This window comes from Arachis hypogaea, chromosome 20, assembly GCF_003086295.3.
Source record: "Arachis hypogaea cultivar Tifrunner chromosome 20, arahy.Tifrunner.gnm2.J5K5, whole genome shotgun sequence".
Classification (NCBI taxonomy): Eukaryota; Viridiplantae; Streptophyta; class Magnoliopsida; order Fabales; family Fabaceae; genus Arachis; species Arachis hypogaea.
Genome location: NC_092055.1, coordinates 5,750,630 through 5,767,385, shown reverse-complemented (window position 1 = coordinate 5,767,385; position 16,756 = coordinate 5,750,630). Strand labels below are relative to the sequence as shown.

Below are 16,756 nucleotides of genomic sequence, written 5' to 3'. Positions count from 1 at the left end.
TTTGTTGCCGGTTTTGACCGAGTAGTGAGTCAGGTGTCTGTTTTAGCCCCCGAGTTTGATGTCGGAAAGCTTGATGTGACGAAGATTGTAGTCAATGGCGAATTAGTGGACGATGAGGTGGATGAGGAACATGATGAGAATGTACCCCCTCCCCTTTGATTAACTTTCCTTGTTAGGGATTTATTTGTTTTTGGTTTTTGACTATTATACTGGTGACCGATTTTGTATCAGTTTGTTAAACTGTCTTACCGACGTTTAATGTTGGATTGAAGAATTTTGAATGTTTGTTGTTTGAATGATAGATCCAACTTTTTATTCATGTTGGTTTGAATGTTATATCCAACTTTTTGGTTTGAGTTGGTTTGAATGAATTGATGTAGTAGATAGAGTAATAAAGCAATTTAGGTGAAAAGAAAGATGTCTCATTTGTTATTTGTAAAAGGAATCTTCTGACCTTTGAGGCGTTTGGAGTGGTCGGCCTCGTTAAAACCTACTCGGGTAAAACCCTCCTTAGGGAAAAAATCCCGTGATTAGGAAAAAGAGTACTTGGCCACTCCAACTTGTTACAGAGAGAGATTAACTATAATAAAACTTTAGTGATGAGATATTCCAAGTATTGAGTAGGGTTGTTCCATCTAATGTCTCGAGGCAATAAGCCTCCTTTTCAATGACTTTGGTGACCCTAAAAGGGCACTCCCAGGTAGCTGCTAATTTTCCATGACCTGCAGGCTTCCTGACTTCTTCTATTTGTCTTAGCACCAAATCTCCTTGTTGTAGCTTTCTTGGCCGTACTTTTTTGTTATATTGCCTTTGCATAGCCAACTGCATTGACTTCTGCCTGATTTCAGCCAAACATCGACTCGGTCTGGGTTGAACCTTGGCCCACTTCTATGGGGATCATATAGTCTGTGCCATATACTAGCCAAAATGGGGTTTCATTGGTTGTGGATTGTAGTGTTGTATTGTAGCTCCGCAATATCTCTGGTATTAGCTCAGTCCATCGTCCCTTAGCATCTGTCAATTTTTTCTTTAGGCATGCAAGATGATTTTGTTAGCTGCCTCTGTGAGCCCGTTACTTTGTGAGTGCTCAACAGAAGAAAAACAGTGCTTAATGTGAAGGTCAGTTAAAAATCATGCAACTTTTTTTGTCGGTGAACTGCCGACCATTTCTCTAGGTAAGCCATACCTACATACTATTGATTTCCAGGTGAAAGTGCGTACCTTGTCCAAAGTTATTTTCGCAAGTGATTGCGCTTCTATCCACTTAGTAAAATAATCAATTGCCACTAATAAAAACTTTACATGTCCCGGGGATGTTGGGAATGGTCCAAGAATGTCTATTCCCCATTTGTAAAATGGCCAGCTGACGTCTGTAGTATGTAATAGTTCGGCTGGGCTATGAATTAGTGGGGCGCACTTTTGACATGCGTCGCACCTCTGTACTTTACTTATAACATCCTTGCGTAAGCTCGGCCAGTAGTACCCGGCCCTTAGAATTTTCGTAGCCAGACTTCGTCCTCCAGTGTGGTGGCCACATATGCCGTCATGTACTTCGGCTATGGCAGCTTCTGCTTCTGTTCGTCCAAGACATTTCAGTAAAGGTTGAGAGAAACCTCGTTTGTATAGGTCGTCTCCCATGATAGTGTAATAGCTTGTTTTATGTCTGAATGACCTCGGGTTTTCATTTTATTGTATTTCTCCAGTTCTCAAATAGTGAATAAATGGACTTCGCCAGTCTTCTTCCTGTGACACACTTAGAACATATTTGATATCTAAACTTGGTTCTGTTAGTGTAAGATGAGATGGTATGTCTAATGAATCAGTTGCCTTAGATGTAGCTAACTTGGATAAAATATCAGCCTTACAGTTTTGCTCTCTAGGTATATGTGATATTTCAAAATTTTAAAAATGTTGTATCATGTCTTTTGCCAAATTTAAATATTTCTCTAAGAGTGGATCTCGTACCTGAAAATAACCAGTTACCTGTTGTACTATGAGGAGCGAGTCACAATATACCATTACGTTTTTTACTTCTATTTTCCTTGATAGTCTTAGGCCGGCTAGCAGTGCTTCATATTCAGCTTGATTATTGGTTGTTTGAAAAAGAAATTTGATTGATTGCTCGGCATGCACTCCAGTGTTGTCTTTTAGTAAGATTCTGGCTCCGTACCCACTTTCATTTGAGGCACCGTCAACATAAAGTTCCCATTCGGTGGTTATATTCTCGTCAGTGGTGAGTTCTAAGATAAAATTGGCCAGTGCCTGGGCTTTGGGAGATCCTCGTGATTGGTAGGAAACGTCAAATTCTGAGAGTTCTATTGACCACTTTGTGAGTCATCCTGCTAGATCCGATTTTGATAATATTTGCTGTAGAAGATGACTAGTCCGAACGATTATCAAGTGTGTCTGGAAATAGTGTCGTAAACGCCGAGCTGTAATGATCAAGCCAAATGCTAGTTTTTCTATCGTTGGGTATCTTCTTTAGGCGTTTTGCAGTACTTTGCTTACAAAATACACCAGGTGCTATTCTTTTCCTGTTTCTGATAAGCACGGAACTAATCGTGTTAGTTGAAATTGAAAGGTATACGTAAAGAGCCTTACCTTGTTGAGGTTTCCGAAGTATGGGTGGCGAACTGAGGAGTTCTTTGAATTCGGTAAAGGCTTTTTCACATTTATCTATCCAAGCAAACTTTTTGGCCTTCTTCAGGGTGCTGAAAAAATGATATGATTTGGCGGCCGCTGCGGGCAGGAATTGTGACAGGGTTGCTAGGCGACCTGTGAGTTGTTGTACCTCCTTTACTGACCGAGGTGATTGCATTTGTATCACAGCCTAACATGGGTCAGGGTTGGCTTCTATTCCTCTGTGCGTTAATAGAAATCCGAGAAATTTGCCTCCGTGTACCCCGAATGCGCACTTTTCTGGATTTAATCTCATCTTGTATTTTCGGAGCTGCTGGAATATCTCGTTGAGGTCGTCCTTATGCTATTTTTCTGAGATTGATTTTACCACCATATCATCAACATATATTTCAATGTTTCGGGCGATCTGGTCTTTGAAGATCTTGTCAATTAATCGCTATAAGTGGCTCATGCATTTTTCAGCCCAAAAGGCATGACTTTATAACAAAAGTTACCTTGATCGATCACGAATGCTATTTTGTCCTCATCGTCGGGGTGCATTAGTATTTGATTGTAGCTGGAATAGGCATCCATGAAGTTGAGCACTTGAAACCCCGATGTGTTGTCTACCAATCTATCCATGTTTGGGAGTGGGTAAGAATCCTTCGGGCAAGCTTTATTTAGATTTGTAAAATCCACATACATACGCCATTTTTCCGAACTCTAGTTTACCATTACCACGTTTGCTAGCCATGAGAAAATCGAAATCTCGGATGAAACCTGCATCGAGTAGTTTTTGTGTTTCTGCTATTGCTGCATTTCTTCTTTCCGTGCCTAGGTTTCGCTTCTTTTATTTTATAGGTCGAACTTTAGGATTGACTGCTAGCTTGTGGCATATGAAGTTCGGATCGATCCCTGGCATGTCAGCAGGTGTCCATGCAAAAAGATCGGAATTGGATCTTAATATTTCAATCAGATCTTGCTTTGTTCCTGCAGAGAAAACAGAGTGAAAGTTACTAGATTGGTCAGTTGTCCCTAGTTGTACCTTTTTTAGGTCATCCGTTGGGGCAGGACAACTTGTACTGCTCCTCGGATCCAACTCGGCCAAGGTTGGAATGCTCTCTGTGTTATAAACGGAATGGATTCTTAGGATAATCTCCTTTGGAATGGCCTTCAAGTCTGCATTGTAGCGTTGCCGAGCCTCTTTGTAGTCGGCATGCACCGTTGCTACTGTATTGTCCTGCACAGGGAACTTAACACAAAGGTGAACTATAGAAACAATAGCTCCAAAAGAGTTAAGGACTGGCGTCCTAAAATAACATTATAAGGACTAGTGCAATTAACCACTAAAAATTGAATATCTAGGATTTTTGAGTTCGGGGACTCCCCTAGCGTTGTTCTCTGTAACACCCCAACTTTCGACACGTTATGACCAATGCTAAACGTTCAGGTGTTACTCATCGTAAGGACCTACTTGGCTTTAGACTCAATTTTGTAAACAAATACTAATAAAAGCCTTTATTAGTTTAGCGTGACTAAACTATTAATCATGAAATATCATTTAGTTGCTCGCAAGGTTAGTTCTTAAAGCTTTGTCACAGATAAATATATGATAGCAGAGAATATTATACATACATATATACAAATATACACATGAGTTAAGCTTAGAGATACATGTCGTTTATCAAAAGTCGAGTACTACGCCAAGTTATATATACAGATACAAAAGAGGAAGTCAGTCACAACCCTCACACGAGTTTTCTAAACTGGAACCAAACTACTAAGAGGTCCTACCCCTCTAAAAGTCCTACAAAAGCGAGGGGAAAGTAATACTACTGATTATCAAAAGGGAGTAGAAGGTCCGCCGTGCCTAACTCTGGTGTGAACTCTGAATCATCTCTTGGAAGTCGGCCCAAGATGGAAGCGGCTCCTCGTCGGACTCCGAATCCTCCTCCGGCTCATCATCTCAGACGGGAAAGTCATCTAAAGGATCGGCCTCCATGGCTGCTGCCACGAACTCCAGAAGGTCGTCAGACTCGATGGGCTCAGTCTGTAGTGCAAAAACAGGGAGGTACTACGCAAGGTCCAAGCTAGTCTCATATGCGTGCGGAGAATCCGGGTGAGGGATATCGTGGCATGGTCCTACCAAGAAAAGAGGGCGAGAAGAGGGGGACTGATCTCCAACTAGGTGTAACTCAGATAACATGAACGCGTACGGCATGCCAAAGTCAAAGAGAGGGTGCTGTATAGAAACGTGAAACTCAGGCTCGTGTGAAATATAGAGGCGGGTCCACAGCATGCTCCATATGAAGACTTCGTCCCGCGTCGGGTCCTCATAGTTCAGGATAAGACGAAACTCATAGAAATCCTCTGCCGAACCCATCTAGGGAGGGGGAAAAGAAAGAAAAGAACGGTGAGAACCTAGAGTTCTCAGCAAGGTAAAAAGGGACCTAAGGTCTTTGTATCTAAGTTGTCGTGAAATAGAAAAAAAATAAACACAGAAATTCAGGGCACAAATATACATACAACAAGTAAATAGTATATACAATTAGAAAATGGCAATAAACAATTCATAGTAAGTTCATATGCGCAAACAAGATGATGCATGCCTGTTCCTAGTGCAGGCTATGAGTTCATGCATCAATTGTCTACCTGCAACCCGACATTACTCAGAGTGAACTCCAAATATAGTTCATTTACTGTGTCAATTAGACACCTTGGCATCACGGTTATCCATGTCAGTTAGGCCTCATCATAATAACATTTTAATGTGCATCACAGTAAGAAATAGTGCTATCAGTTAAGTGAACATTCTCGCATTAGCAACCTTAGGCTATCACTTAGGCGGACACTTTCGCATTAGCAGTTTGGTACAAGGCGCATTCAACATACACTTTTCATAAATTATTATCCGTTTCGGTTATCTCTTTCATACATGACTTCTCATTTTCCTTTTTCTTTATTATACCTCCACATCACCAATTAACCTTAAACCTTCCTTGGTTGTTCTAATACTACTAATTTAGAATCCAAAAATTGGTATTAAGATAATTTGGTCATAGTTTAAACTTGTACTATATATCTCTCTTGAATAAAATGCTGTCATTATTTTTAAGAAGGTGCAGAAAAATAGCAAGGGCAGTAAATTTGTTAAATTCACTAAAAATCCAATTTTCACCCATCGCCTTTCAAGCTTTATGACCTTAAATAAGACTATTCTAGTTTTCCAATGAATCAAATTCCATATCATTAGCATGTCATATGAAAAAGTTATGAGGTTAGAAACACAGCTCTGCCTTTTAGAATTTTGTTTTCAAAATTCAGTGAGCAACCCACACTCTTTGCAACATATCTAATTGGTTAAAAAGAGTTTTGACATGAAATTTAAACTGAAAATTTTGGACACACAAAGCTTGGAATTTCTGTTAGTTTCAGCTCAAACCACGCATCATAATTGTAAATTAAGTGGTTGAAAGTTAGTGATTCTGCAGTAAAGAAACAGAATTTTCTGCAGAAACCATCAACCTTTAAAAATTGATTTCTCCCAAACCACTCATAACACATTAAAGTTTCATAGAAAAATAGTTCATTCAAAATATGGCCTGGTATGCTCCCAGAAACGGATTTATTCAACGGTCAATTATGCAGAAATTCTGTCTTAAACTTTTTCAGCAATCTTACATACCATATTCCATACTTAAACCTATAACCCTTTCAAAATTATACTTCTAACCTTTCTTCAGTTATTCAAAGATGATTTCACATTCAACACAGCCCAAGAACCCAAATTCAATAAATTTCATAATTTCAAGTACTTAATCATAATCAAACTTCCACTTTTTAGCACTATATCAAACATAACAATTCATATACCTTGACCATCATTCAAACACATATTAAAGCTATATTCATCATCAATCATGCATATGATAATTCATCAATTCTCATCACAGGTACAACCACAAGAATAACAATCTAACTGTCCTATCCCTCACTTGTTGGTGTCGAAAATCGAAGGGCTTTGCTCTTAGGTTCACTTGCTGGGCTACAATACCTAATGCATCATAATTTAATTTCATTCATCATCATCATCATTATGGCCTTGAGTCCGAACCTATGATCATAAAAAGGGGAAGATGAAATACTCACCTCCTCAAGCTAGATAGTTCGGTGGTTCAGGGAGATTAGGAAAAATGTCCTTGAGCTTCACAAACTGGAAGGAAGAACAAGGTTGGACTACTTGATGATGATGAAAACCGAATTGAATGAAGGGGAAGGAATCGAAGCTAGCTTACCTATTGAGGGGTTCTAAGTCACAAAGGTTGATGAAGGAAGATGAGAGCTAGGTTCCTCAAACTCCTATGGAAATCGAAGGGTTGAAGAAGGTTGCATGCTAGCTGTGTCCTTCTACTGGGTCACTCTCGGTCTTCTCTCTTTTCCCTTATTTGAATCAAGTGATATGCTTTGTGAGTGTTTGAATGAGTTAAGGTGGAATAGGTGTAAGTTTCATATGTGTTTCGTGGCTCAAGGGGAAAGATGAAGTAACACATGTGCTTAGGATTAGTGACTAAGCATTCACAAGGTTAGCTGACCATGAAGTGTAATCATGGTTTGGGAGGGTGCTATAAAGAAAGACTAATGTTGTTGCCTCTAATCATGACTAAACTATAATTGGGTTAGGTAAGCTAATGGTTTAGTTGGTCTTAGGGTTTTACATAAGGATGACTAAAGCTTTAATTTGATTTATCCTATAGCAAGAGTATTTTGGGTTAGGAATAGAAATTGTGATCATGTACTAATTGTTGATTGATGATGCATCTAAGGTTGTTCCTCTGCTAGTTTATTATTTAGTGAACTTAATAAATTAACAAAATAAAGAAAAATTGATTATAGCGGTCATTATTTAATTACCCAAAACTTATCGTTTGGAAAAGCTAAAAAGTTTTAGCGCCACAGATTGTAATTCTAATTTAATACCTATGCCGTATATATACCTAAACCTATGCGTATCGGTAGACGTCATAAAGAATGAGAAATCTCATGCCTCGTGGGGTAGGGTGGTTACATTCTCAACTATACATAACCTGATATAGGGACTCTTTCTTCGGAGAACCCTACCAATTCTCCGGTTGAGGGTTGTAGTGCTTTTGTCGCTGAGCTACATCTTTTTGAATGTGGAGTAGAATAATACGTCGGCACTGCTTCTGGGGTCGAGTAAGACCTTTTTTACTGTCAGTTCCCCATGTGTATCGAAATCACCACTGGATCATCCAGGTTTGGGCATTGTGATTCGAGGTCAGATGTGTCGAAAACTATTCGTTCTACCGGAGGTGGATTGTGTATCCCTTGACTAGATCCATCCATTGTCATCATGGCTCGGTAACTTCTTTTCCTGGCCGTTGAGGTCGTTTTTCCTCCTGCAAAGCCCCCTAAAAAATAATTTATTATCCCTTTCGAGGTAGGAGTTTCCACCACTCCATGCCAAGTTCCTTTGTCTTTATGATCCGAACTATTGCTCAGTTTGTCAGTGTCCATGGCTGATCCCTTTTGATTTCTAGAGGTGACATATTTTTCCAGTAAGCACTGCCTGGCTAATCTCTCTAGTAGGTCTTTGGCTACTACACATTCATCAGTGGTATAACCATACTTTTGGTGAAATGTATAGTGTTTGGTCTTATCTACGTACTTCTGATCCTGGTATGTTCCTGTTTTGCTCGGCGGCTTTATCATCTTGTTGTGTAGGATTTGTTTAATTATGTCATCTCTCTTGGTGTTGAACTTGGTGTACAAATCAAAAATTGGTGTCAATTTGAAAGGTTTCTTAATGTCTCTGTTATGGGATATGTGCGGCTTTTCTTCCTATTTTCAAGTTAGTGGTCTTTCCATTCTCTGAGCTTCTCTTAATTCTTCGACTTCTATCTGTCCGATGGCTTTGTCTCTGAATTCTTTCGGTTTCACAACTGCTATCGCTTCCTGGAATTTTCCAAGTCAGAGGCCACTTTTATTGCATGCTCCGGGTTGAGGTCCGGAATTTCCATGGCTGCCATTGTGAAGCATGTCATACAGTCTTTTAGGCTCTCATGTGGTCCCTGCTTAAGTATACTGAGGTAATCTGAATCTCGTACATAAATTTTGGATGTTGCAAAGTTATTTATGAATAGCTTGGCAAATTTGTCAAAGCTGGAGATCGAACCTGCAGACAAATTAGAAAACCATAATAACGCAACTCCATCTAAGAAAGTAGAAAAGATCGGCATAAAATAAGGTCGGAGTCACTGTTAAGTAACATCACGACTTCAAATTTTGTAACGTGGACTTTCGGATCCCCAATCCCTTTGTATGGTGCTAATGTCATTGGGAGTGTAAAATTTGTAGGCATTTCAAAATTCATGATCTCCTCGAAGAATGGACCAATTCTCCATCTTTCTGTTTTGGGAGGTGCTCCGCCTGGTTTCACGTTTGACTCAGATTGGTGTTCTTCGTTTAGGTCGTTATTAACCTTCTTGTGCTCGTTTTTTCCCTCGTCATTGTTATGTCTTGTTGATAACAGTTCGGCCATGCATTGGACTTCCGCCTGAAGAGCGGTGTTTGACACTAAAAGTTCGGCAGTGGTTGGGGTGGCATGGGGAGTGACCGAATGATCTGTCATAGCGTGAACCTCTACGAAGAAAAGAAAAACACAAGAAAAGCTAGCAAAGTGTTAGATGAAATTGGACGTGGATTCTGGCTCCATGGTAGGCGCCAAATGTTCGGGCAATGATACTCTTTCCGTGTTATATATCGGTTCCACACTGCTATGAAGTGCTCGACAGCTCTTGGACCAGAATCGGAGTATCCTGGTGAACTCGGACCCAAGTACCTGTAAAAAGAATTCCGACGCTCAAGTCAATAAAGAAAATCTCTAAATAAAGTAAGTATAATATCAGAATAGTATTGTGTTGTGTTTGTTCTATTCCTTATCATCGGCCTCCACTTTGATTTATAATTTGTCGAGGCTGAATTATTCATTGATGTGAGCCGAAATCTTCGCAGCCGACTTAGGACGAGATTTTGGGAAAGAAGTTTGTTACGATAGAAAGTTATTAATTTTTGAATTTGAATGACTATGCCGAAGTATAACCTGTTTTTTTCAATATATTAGGAATACAGTACAAAAAGTAAAGTATTTACTATTTTTGTTCAATATATTCTTTCACATTTCTTTTCCCTAGGAAATTATTCGTTAAGGCTAATGATGAATTGTTGTTATTTTATATTTAGCCTTGAATGGAGGAGAGGGAGAATGGAGGGTATATTTAATTTAATTTAGTTATCATGCAATCTAATGAATCCAATACATGTAACACTTCTATAGTTGAAAGTTGGAAGTCGGAAATTATGAAATGAAATGAAATATGACTAGCTCCAAACATTTATTTTGTTCCTTAGCTTGTTTTATTTGAGGGCAAAAAACCCAAATGAGCCAAGGGCAGCTCATTTTTACCCAAATCAGCCAATTCAAACTTTGATACCTCAATCCACCAGAACTCATATTTATGTAATTCGAATCAATTGGATTCGAATCATTTTTCCACGTAATTCAAATTGATTCCATTCGAATTACTTGAAAGAACTTTATCAACGTAATTCGAAACAATAAGACTCGAATTATGCACGCAATATTTCTAAGTAATTCGAAACGATAAGCTTCGAATTAGGATAGCGTAGTTCGAATTATATAAATTCGAATTAGTGGGAGAGTTGCACTCGAGGGATTTTCGAATCAAATTGATTCGAATTAGGTGTAGTTGGTGGTTTTGAGTAATTCGAATGGAGTTGATTCGAATTACAATAGTTTCGGCTATATAAGGAGTTCGAACCAAGTTCATTCGAATCACTCTCTCATTTCCATACCCCACCAAATCCCAGAGAAAACGACCAACATTTGGGCCGAGTAAGACCGGAGCGGCATATTCAGGCGATGGGAGACGATCCTGGGAGGCTTTATCGTTTGAATGGAGTTGCTCATATCGCCGGGGTGATCAACGACGAGGTTAGTGGTTTATGATGTTGCGCTGTTGATAGTGTTTTCTGTTAGTGGTTCAAGGTAGTGGTTGATGAAAGCGGTTTATGATATTGCCATTTCTCCGTGTCTTATGATAGTGGTTTAGTGATAGTGGTATTTCTTATCGGTTTTTGATAATGGTTTATGTTATTGTTAGTGGTTTAGGATAGTGGTTTAGGAAAGTGGTTTGAGATAGCGGTTTAGGAGAGGGGTTTAGGATAGTGGTTTAGGCAAGTGGTTTTTGTTAATGGTTTTTTATAGCGGTTTATGTTAGTGTTAGCGGTTTACTGGATAGTGGTGTGAGCAAGTGGTTTTTTTTAATGGTTTTTTATAGCGGTTTACGTCAGTGTTAGCGGTTTACGATAATGGTGTAGGGAGGTGGTTTTTTTTTAAATGGTTTTTGTGTTAGTGGGTTTTGTTATTGGTTTCTGTTAGGGGTATGTGGTAGCTGCTTTTGTTAACGGTTTTACTTGTTAGTGATTGTTCTATTTGTTAATGGTTTTTTCACGTGGTTTGTGTTAGCTATTTCTGAAGACAATGTTGATAATTCATTTACTATGCGTTAAGTTTTACGATTTTTGTTTTGGTTCTTTATGAAGTAAACTGTATATGTTATTGGTTTTTGGATATGTTCTAATTATGCGTTTTATCTATTGCCCAGCCTCGGCGTTGCATATCCAGCGTTAGGCGGCAGCAGGGGATACGTCTTGATGAGAGGTATGTTCCGTACTTGCAGATGGCCGGCTTGTACCATCTTGTGAGACTGAACGACAGATGGTTTCGACTAGACGAGCCCCTAGTCAATGCATTTGTCGAGAGGTGGCGGCCTGAGACGCACACCTTCCACATGCCGTTCAGAGAGTGCACCATCACGCTTCAGGACGTCGCATACCAGCTGGGGTTGCCAGTTGACGGACATTACGTCAGTGGTTGCCTGACAGACTTCCACCTTTACATTGAGGGTGGGAGGCCTGCCTGGCAGTGGTTCCATGAGTTACTTGGTGTTTTACCTCCCGAGAACCAAGTTCAGAAATTCGCAGTGAACTGCACTTGGTTCCAGGAGACATTTGGAGAGTGTCCCGTGGGGGCGGACGAGGAGACAGTTAGGCGCTTTGCCCGTGCCTACATGATGATGTTACTGGGCACGCAGCTGTTTGCCGATAAGTCCGGCAATCGTATACACATCAGATGGCTACCATATGTCGCTCGGCTTGAGGAGATGGGTGGCTACAGTTGGGGGTCGGCGGCACTAGCGTGGTTGTACCGGTGCATGTGCCGGGTCGCCAACAGACATGTCGTGAAGTTAGCTGGGCCTCTACAGTTACTGCAGTCTTGGATCTTCTGGAGGTTTCCTACTTTTAGGCCTACTGGGTATGATGCGTTTAGCTGGCCCCTTGCCTCGAGGTACCAATATTGTTTTGTAATATGTATGCCTGTTGTATATATTTTCGATTATGCAAGCAGTTTCATGCATTGTACAGTGACTCATGATCGCAATAAAATGTTTAACTTCTTACGCAGATGGTCTGGTTACAATCCTGGGATTAGCAACAAGGGACCCCGCGTACAGATGGCTTGCCTGAAGATCAACTTGTTACAGCCTCGGGATGTAAGTACGCTGAGCCGATATGTATTATCCACCTGTTCTTTCAGTTTATCTTTTGTGTCAGAAGTATAAAATTGCGTTTATTTGGTTTTTTTACAGTTCATATGGATGCCCTATAGCGCACTGGACGTCATCCAGGTTGTCCATCCGGAGGTCTTGGAGCCTCGGCATACGATGTTATGGCGGTGTGTGACGTCCCTGATTTACTTTGCGGTGGTCGAGTGGCATCAGGTTGATAGAGTGTTACCGCAGTTAGGTGGCGTTCAGCCCCCACCGCGACCCGCCCTGAACATCGACTTCTTGATGTCGAAGGACGGGAGAGGAGGTGACCGTTGGTTTCCGTCGCACTTACCTGACTGGCATCTTCACTGGCAGGAGCGTGCGGATCACATTTTACAGTTCGACATCGTGCCCGATCCCGGACCCTCCCATGAGTTCTTGTTATGGTGGCATCAGCACGGAAAGAGGTTCCTTTCACCGGAGAAGCTCTTGGGGGATCCGAGAGGTATTCCTATTCCGGAGGAGGCTACGCAGAGGGGGGCAGGCCGAGTTCCAGAGATGGATCGAGTCGATGATGTTCCTGACAGACGTCGTATTGAGAGGAGAGCCCGAGTCGGGACACGTCGTAGCCAGCGTGAGGTAGATTGGTTGGAGCAAGCTATAGATGACGGTGACGACGCAGTTAGGGGTGGCGGGAGACGACGTGGTCGTGGAGGCAGGAGGAGAGGGGTTGCGCCCAGAGAGGCTGCCCATCAGCCTGGGGGGGATGCAGCTGGGGGGGGGTGATGCGGCGGGGGTTGATAGGCCCCATCAGGGGGGTCCTCACGGTGAGTGGTATGGTTCTGGTATGGGGGATCCCACGAGCCACGCTGACGCTGGGGGTGTTGGTGGTTCTCTTGGAGATTATTTTGTCGGTGTTCCCGATGACGATCAGACCCTTCAAGAGAGTACTCCATGGGTGAGTCCGGGCTCCATGTTTCCAGACTTCCTTGCCAGTGATGGCGTTGTTGCCGAGTTCGGTGGACCACATTTCCTTAAGGATATCAGGACCATCATGCAGGAGGATGAGGCTGTACCAGGACGGGTTCACACGTCAGGGCCACAGGCACCGCTAGGTGTAGATCTGAACGAGCCACCCACGGTGCCTCCTGTGCATACCTTTGCCCTTGGTGGGACACCTGCATCGGCCCAGACTATGGGGTCACATTCAGTTGCTGGCCCGTCATCATCCAGACCCGTCCATGTCCCGTCGAGGACCCCTACACAGGCAGCTCCCGATGACGACAGCGACTCGATTGAGGACGAGGAGCCACTTGTACGGTGACCACAGAGGACACGTGTTCCACGCCGTTGCTTCACGGGGTCCCACCTCTTTAGATGACTTAGGGATATTGGTGTATGTCGTGTTGTTATGTTTATCTTATGTACCTTGTTTGTTGGTTATCGTTCATATGTATGGTTTCATTAATGTATTTGTTCATCAAGCAGTCTCCTTATAATTATGTTATGTATTATTAGACATTCCATTAGCTTAAGAACTTTGTTTTAGAAACTTAAATCCATAACTAGAATGACAATCAACTTTCATAACTTATAAGTTACAACTTAGTTCCATGTAGAACACTGGATGATAACTGAAATTAAATTCATGGGGTGATTCTAAAATAAATAAAACAAGACGCAACAACGCTCCTACTCATTCCCAACTGTCCCGGTGTGTCGTCCGGCTTGAGGACAACTCCGACGACTGTGTCCTGGCTGCCTGCAGAGGCCGCATCTCTTTGGCCGGTTCGGATCTGCATCATCCATGTTGGTGCGAATGCGTGTGAACCTTGGACGACCCTCCTTCGCACGCCTCATGTTCGGATCCGGTATAACGGTAGGCCCGGCATAGGGTGGCCAGAAACTCTCCGGAATGGGAGGTGTAAATCCCATCTGGTAGACACCGAAAACGGAACTAAGGCGATAGACCTGGTGGACGTAAGGCTGCCAAGTAAGACGTGAATAAGCACAGCATGCTAATGCGTGAGGACACGGGAAATGAAGTGCTTGGAAGTATCCACAATCACATGTCTGAGACCCCAGTGAGACCCTGTAGGTACCAAGTGAGAATGAACCTGTTGGCGTCGTCTCTGCCACGGTGTACTCCGAGTTATCCCTATCATAAACAGTCACGGTGAAGCACCTGGCTGTCTTCAGGTTGGCCTCGATACACTTTACTAGGTATTGACTGAATTGTTGTCCGGTACCCATCTGAGCCTCGGCCTCCCTCCCCTTACGGACAAATAGCTCAGCCAGCCTTCCGTATGTGGCTTTCACAAGCGAGCACACGGGGAGGTTCCTTACCCCCTTAAGGATTGAATTGACACACTCTGATATATTTGTCATCATGTGCCCGAATCTCCGACCCTCGTCATAGTACTGTGTCCACAACGAGTACTCAATTCGGTTTGCCCAGTCACACATTGCCGGATTCTCAGAGCGCAGGATGTCAAACCAGTAGTCAAACTCCACCTCGGTCTTCGCATATGCGGCGTTCACAAGAAGCCTCCGGGCATCTTTGCCCTTGAAGGTCAGGGCGAAATTCGCTGCAACGTGTCGAATACAGAATGCCCGGTATGCAGACGGAGGTAGCCATCCCCCATCAGGTGCCTCAAGTGCTGCCTTGATGCCGTTATGCCTATCTGAAATAACTAACAGACCTGGCTGAGGTGTCACGTGCTGACGGAGGTGGGAGAGAAAGAAGGACCATGACTCAGCATTCTCACCCTCAACTAGTGCGAATGCCACAGGGAGTATGTTGGAATTCCCGTCCTGTGCAATCGCCACAAGCAACGTTCCCCCATACTTGCCATATAGATGGGTGCCGTCAATACTCACCAACGGCTTGCAATGACGAAATGCTTCGATACAAGGGGGAAAAGTCCAGAACATCCTATGAAAATAAGCTTGAGACTCGTCCACCTGTCCACCAACTCGAACAGGACAGGTCCTGAGGACTGCTACAGTGCCAGGCATAGTCAACTGAACTCCTAAGACCCACCGAGGGAGCTCGTTGTACGACTCATCCCAGTCCCCGTAGATGATTGCGACCGCCTTCTGCTTCGCCATCCACACCCTATGTAGGCCTGAAGCCAAAGTGTGCTGCCGTTGCATTTAGAAGCACCTTGATGTTGACGGATGCGTCAGCCCTAACCATTGGCATGATGAATGTCGCTATCACGTGGTAGTCCAAGCTCCTATGGTCGCTGGAGATGGAGGTGGCGAGACAGGTATGCGGCCCATTGTACCGCTTGACTTCCCAGATGCCCTTGCGTTGTCGGAGGCTCAGCCTAATCAACCATGTGCACCCATTCCCAAACTCCGAACACTTTCCCACGTACCGGTGATAGTCAGACTCAACTACCTTGTACTGTACCCCTCGGCGGATGCTGTACGTCTTGACACTCAACAGCGCCTCATCTTTATCCTGGAATTGTTGGCCAACCTGGAACTCTGTCATACCGGCAGACCCTTCGGTATCTCTAGCGCCAAATCCAACTAGCTGCCCAAGGTGTTCGTCCTGCCTCATGGCATCCAGATCCAAAGATGAAAAATGGGGTGGGTACTGATTTGTGCCAGAACTAGAACCACCAGTAGGCCTTATCGGATCACTCGCTCCAACATCATCGCCGTTTTCATCAGCGATAATATCCGGCTCGACTTCATCATCATCTGGATCATCACACAATCCCTCGCCAACACCAGCCGGTGGAGGACACTGTACTTCAGTCGGATGATGTTCCTCGTATCCAACCTCGTCTCCAACATTGCCGGCGAGATCAACAGCAAACGATGGGGAGGCGGCAGGCTGGACCGCTACCTCATACACTGGAACGGAGGAAGAAGCAACCGCAGGTCTCGAGCTCGAACCGGCCGCCGTGGCTATAGTGTTGGCATTCCGGTTCGACCCACCAGAGCTAGATACCACGTCGACGAACTTAGCCAACAGCTCCGGTGTCCTCACCTCCGGAAACTGCCTACGAGAAAGAAACATGACCTGCAAGTCCTCATCACTCCCGATAGTGAAACAATCATACTTCACCGTATCGTGGAGCACCGTGATTGGAATGCGATAGAAAAACTTCTTAACTCTCTTCACTCCTTCTAGACCAAGTTTGCCAAGCACGGAGCTCACGAGACCATCGTAACTGGTCGCGGGGCTCACGATAATACATAGAGGATCCTTATCCGTGAACTTCACCCCAGACCGAGTTTTTCTCTTAATCGATCCTCTGTGGTGTACTAGCACTAGAAAACTATCCTCACTAGCCATCTCACCTCTTTGTTCACAGCAACCTGATTTCACAACATATATATAGAAAACGGCTCCAAACTAATTCGAATCAACTTCATTCGCACTATATATATATAATTCGAATCAATTAAATTCGAATTACCCAGTATGAGTAATTCGAATCCATATGTTTCGAAATATGAGTTTCTAA

The 16,756-nt window shown here is 43.1% G+C and overlaps 1 protein-coding gene across 1 annotated transcript; it reads right to left on the bottom strand.

Annotated features, from left to right (window-relative positions):
* Positions 1-13,961: 13,961 nt before the first annotated feature.
* LOC112785327 (uncharacterized) lies at positions 13,962-15,380 on the bottom strand. The gene is made up of 2 exons (XM_025828792.1): positions 15,150-15,380; positions 13,962-15,083 (listed from the first exon to the last, which is right to left on the bottom strand). Exons 1-2 carry the CDS (start codon positions 15,378-15,380, stop codon positions 13,962-13,964), a joined length of 1,353 nt encoding a protein of 450 aa, XP_025684577.1.
* Between the last annotated feature and the right edge of the window lie 1,376 nt (positions 15,381-16,756).

What these genes read in the sequence shown, in the direction of transcription:
- LOC112785327 (XM_025828792.1), bottom strand. Translation starts at nt 15,380, where the DNA reads ATGGCGAAGCAGAAGGCGGTCGCAATCATCTACGGGGACTGGGATGAG. An exon ending in TTCGTCATTGCAAGCCGTTG is followed by an intron (nt 15,084 to 15,149) that starts GTGAGTATTGAC and finishes GCGATTGCACAG; the next exon opens with GACGGGAATTCCAACATACT.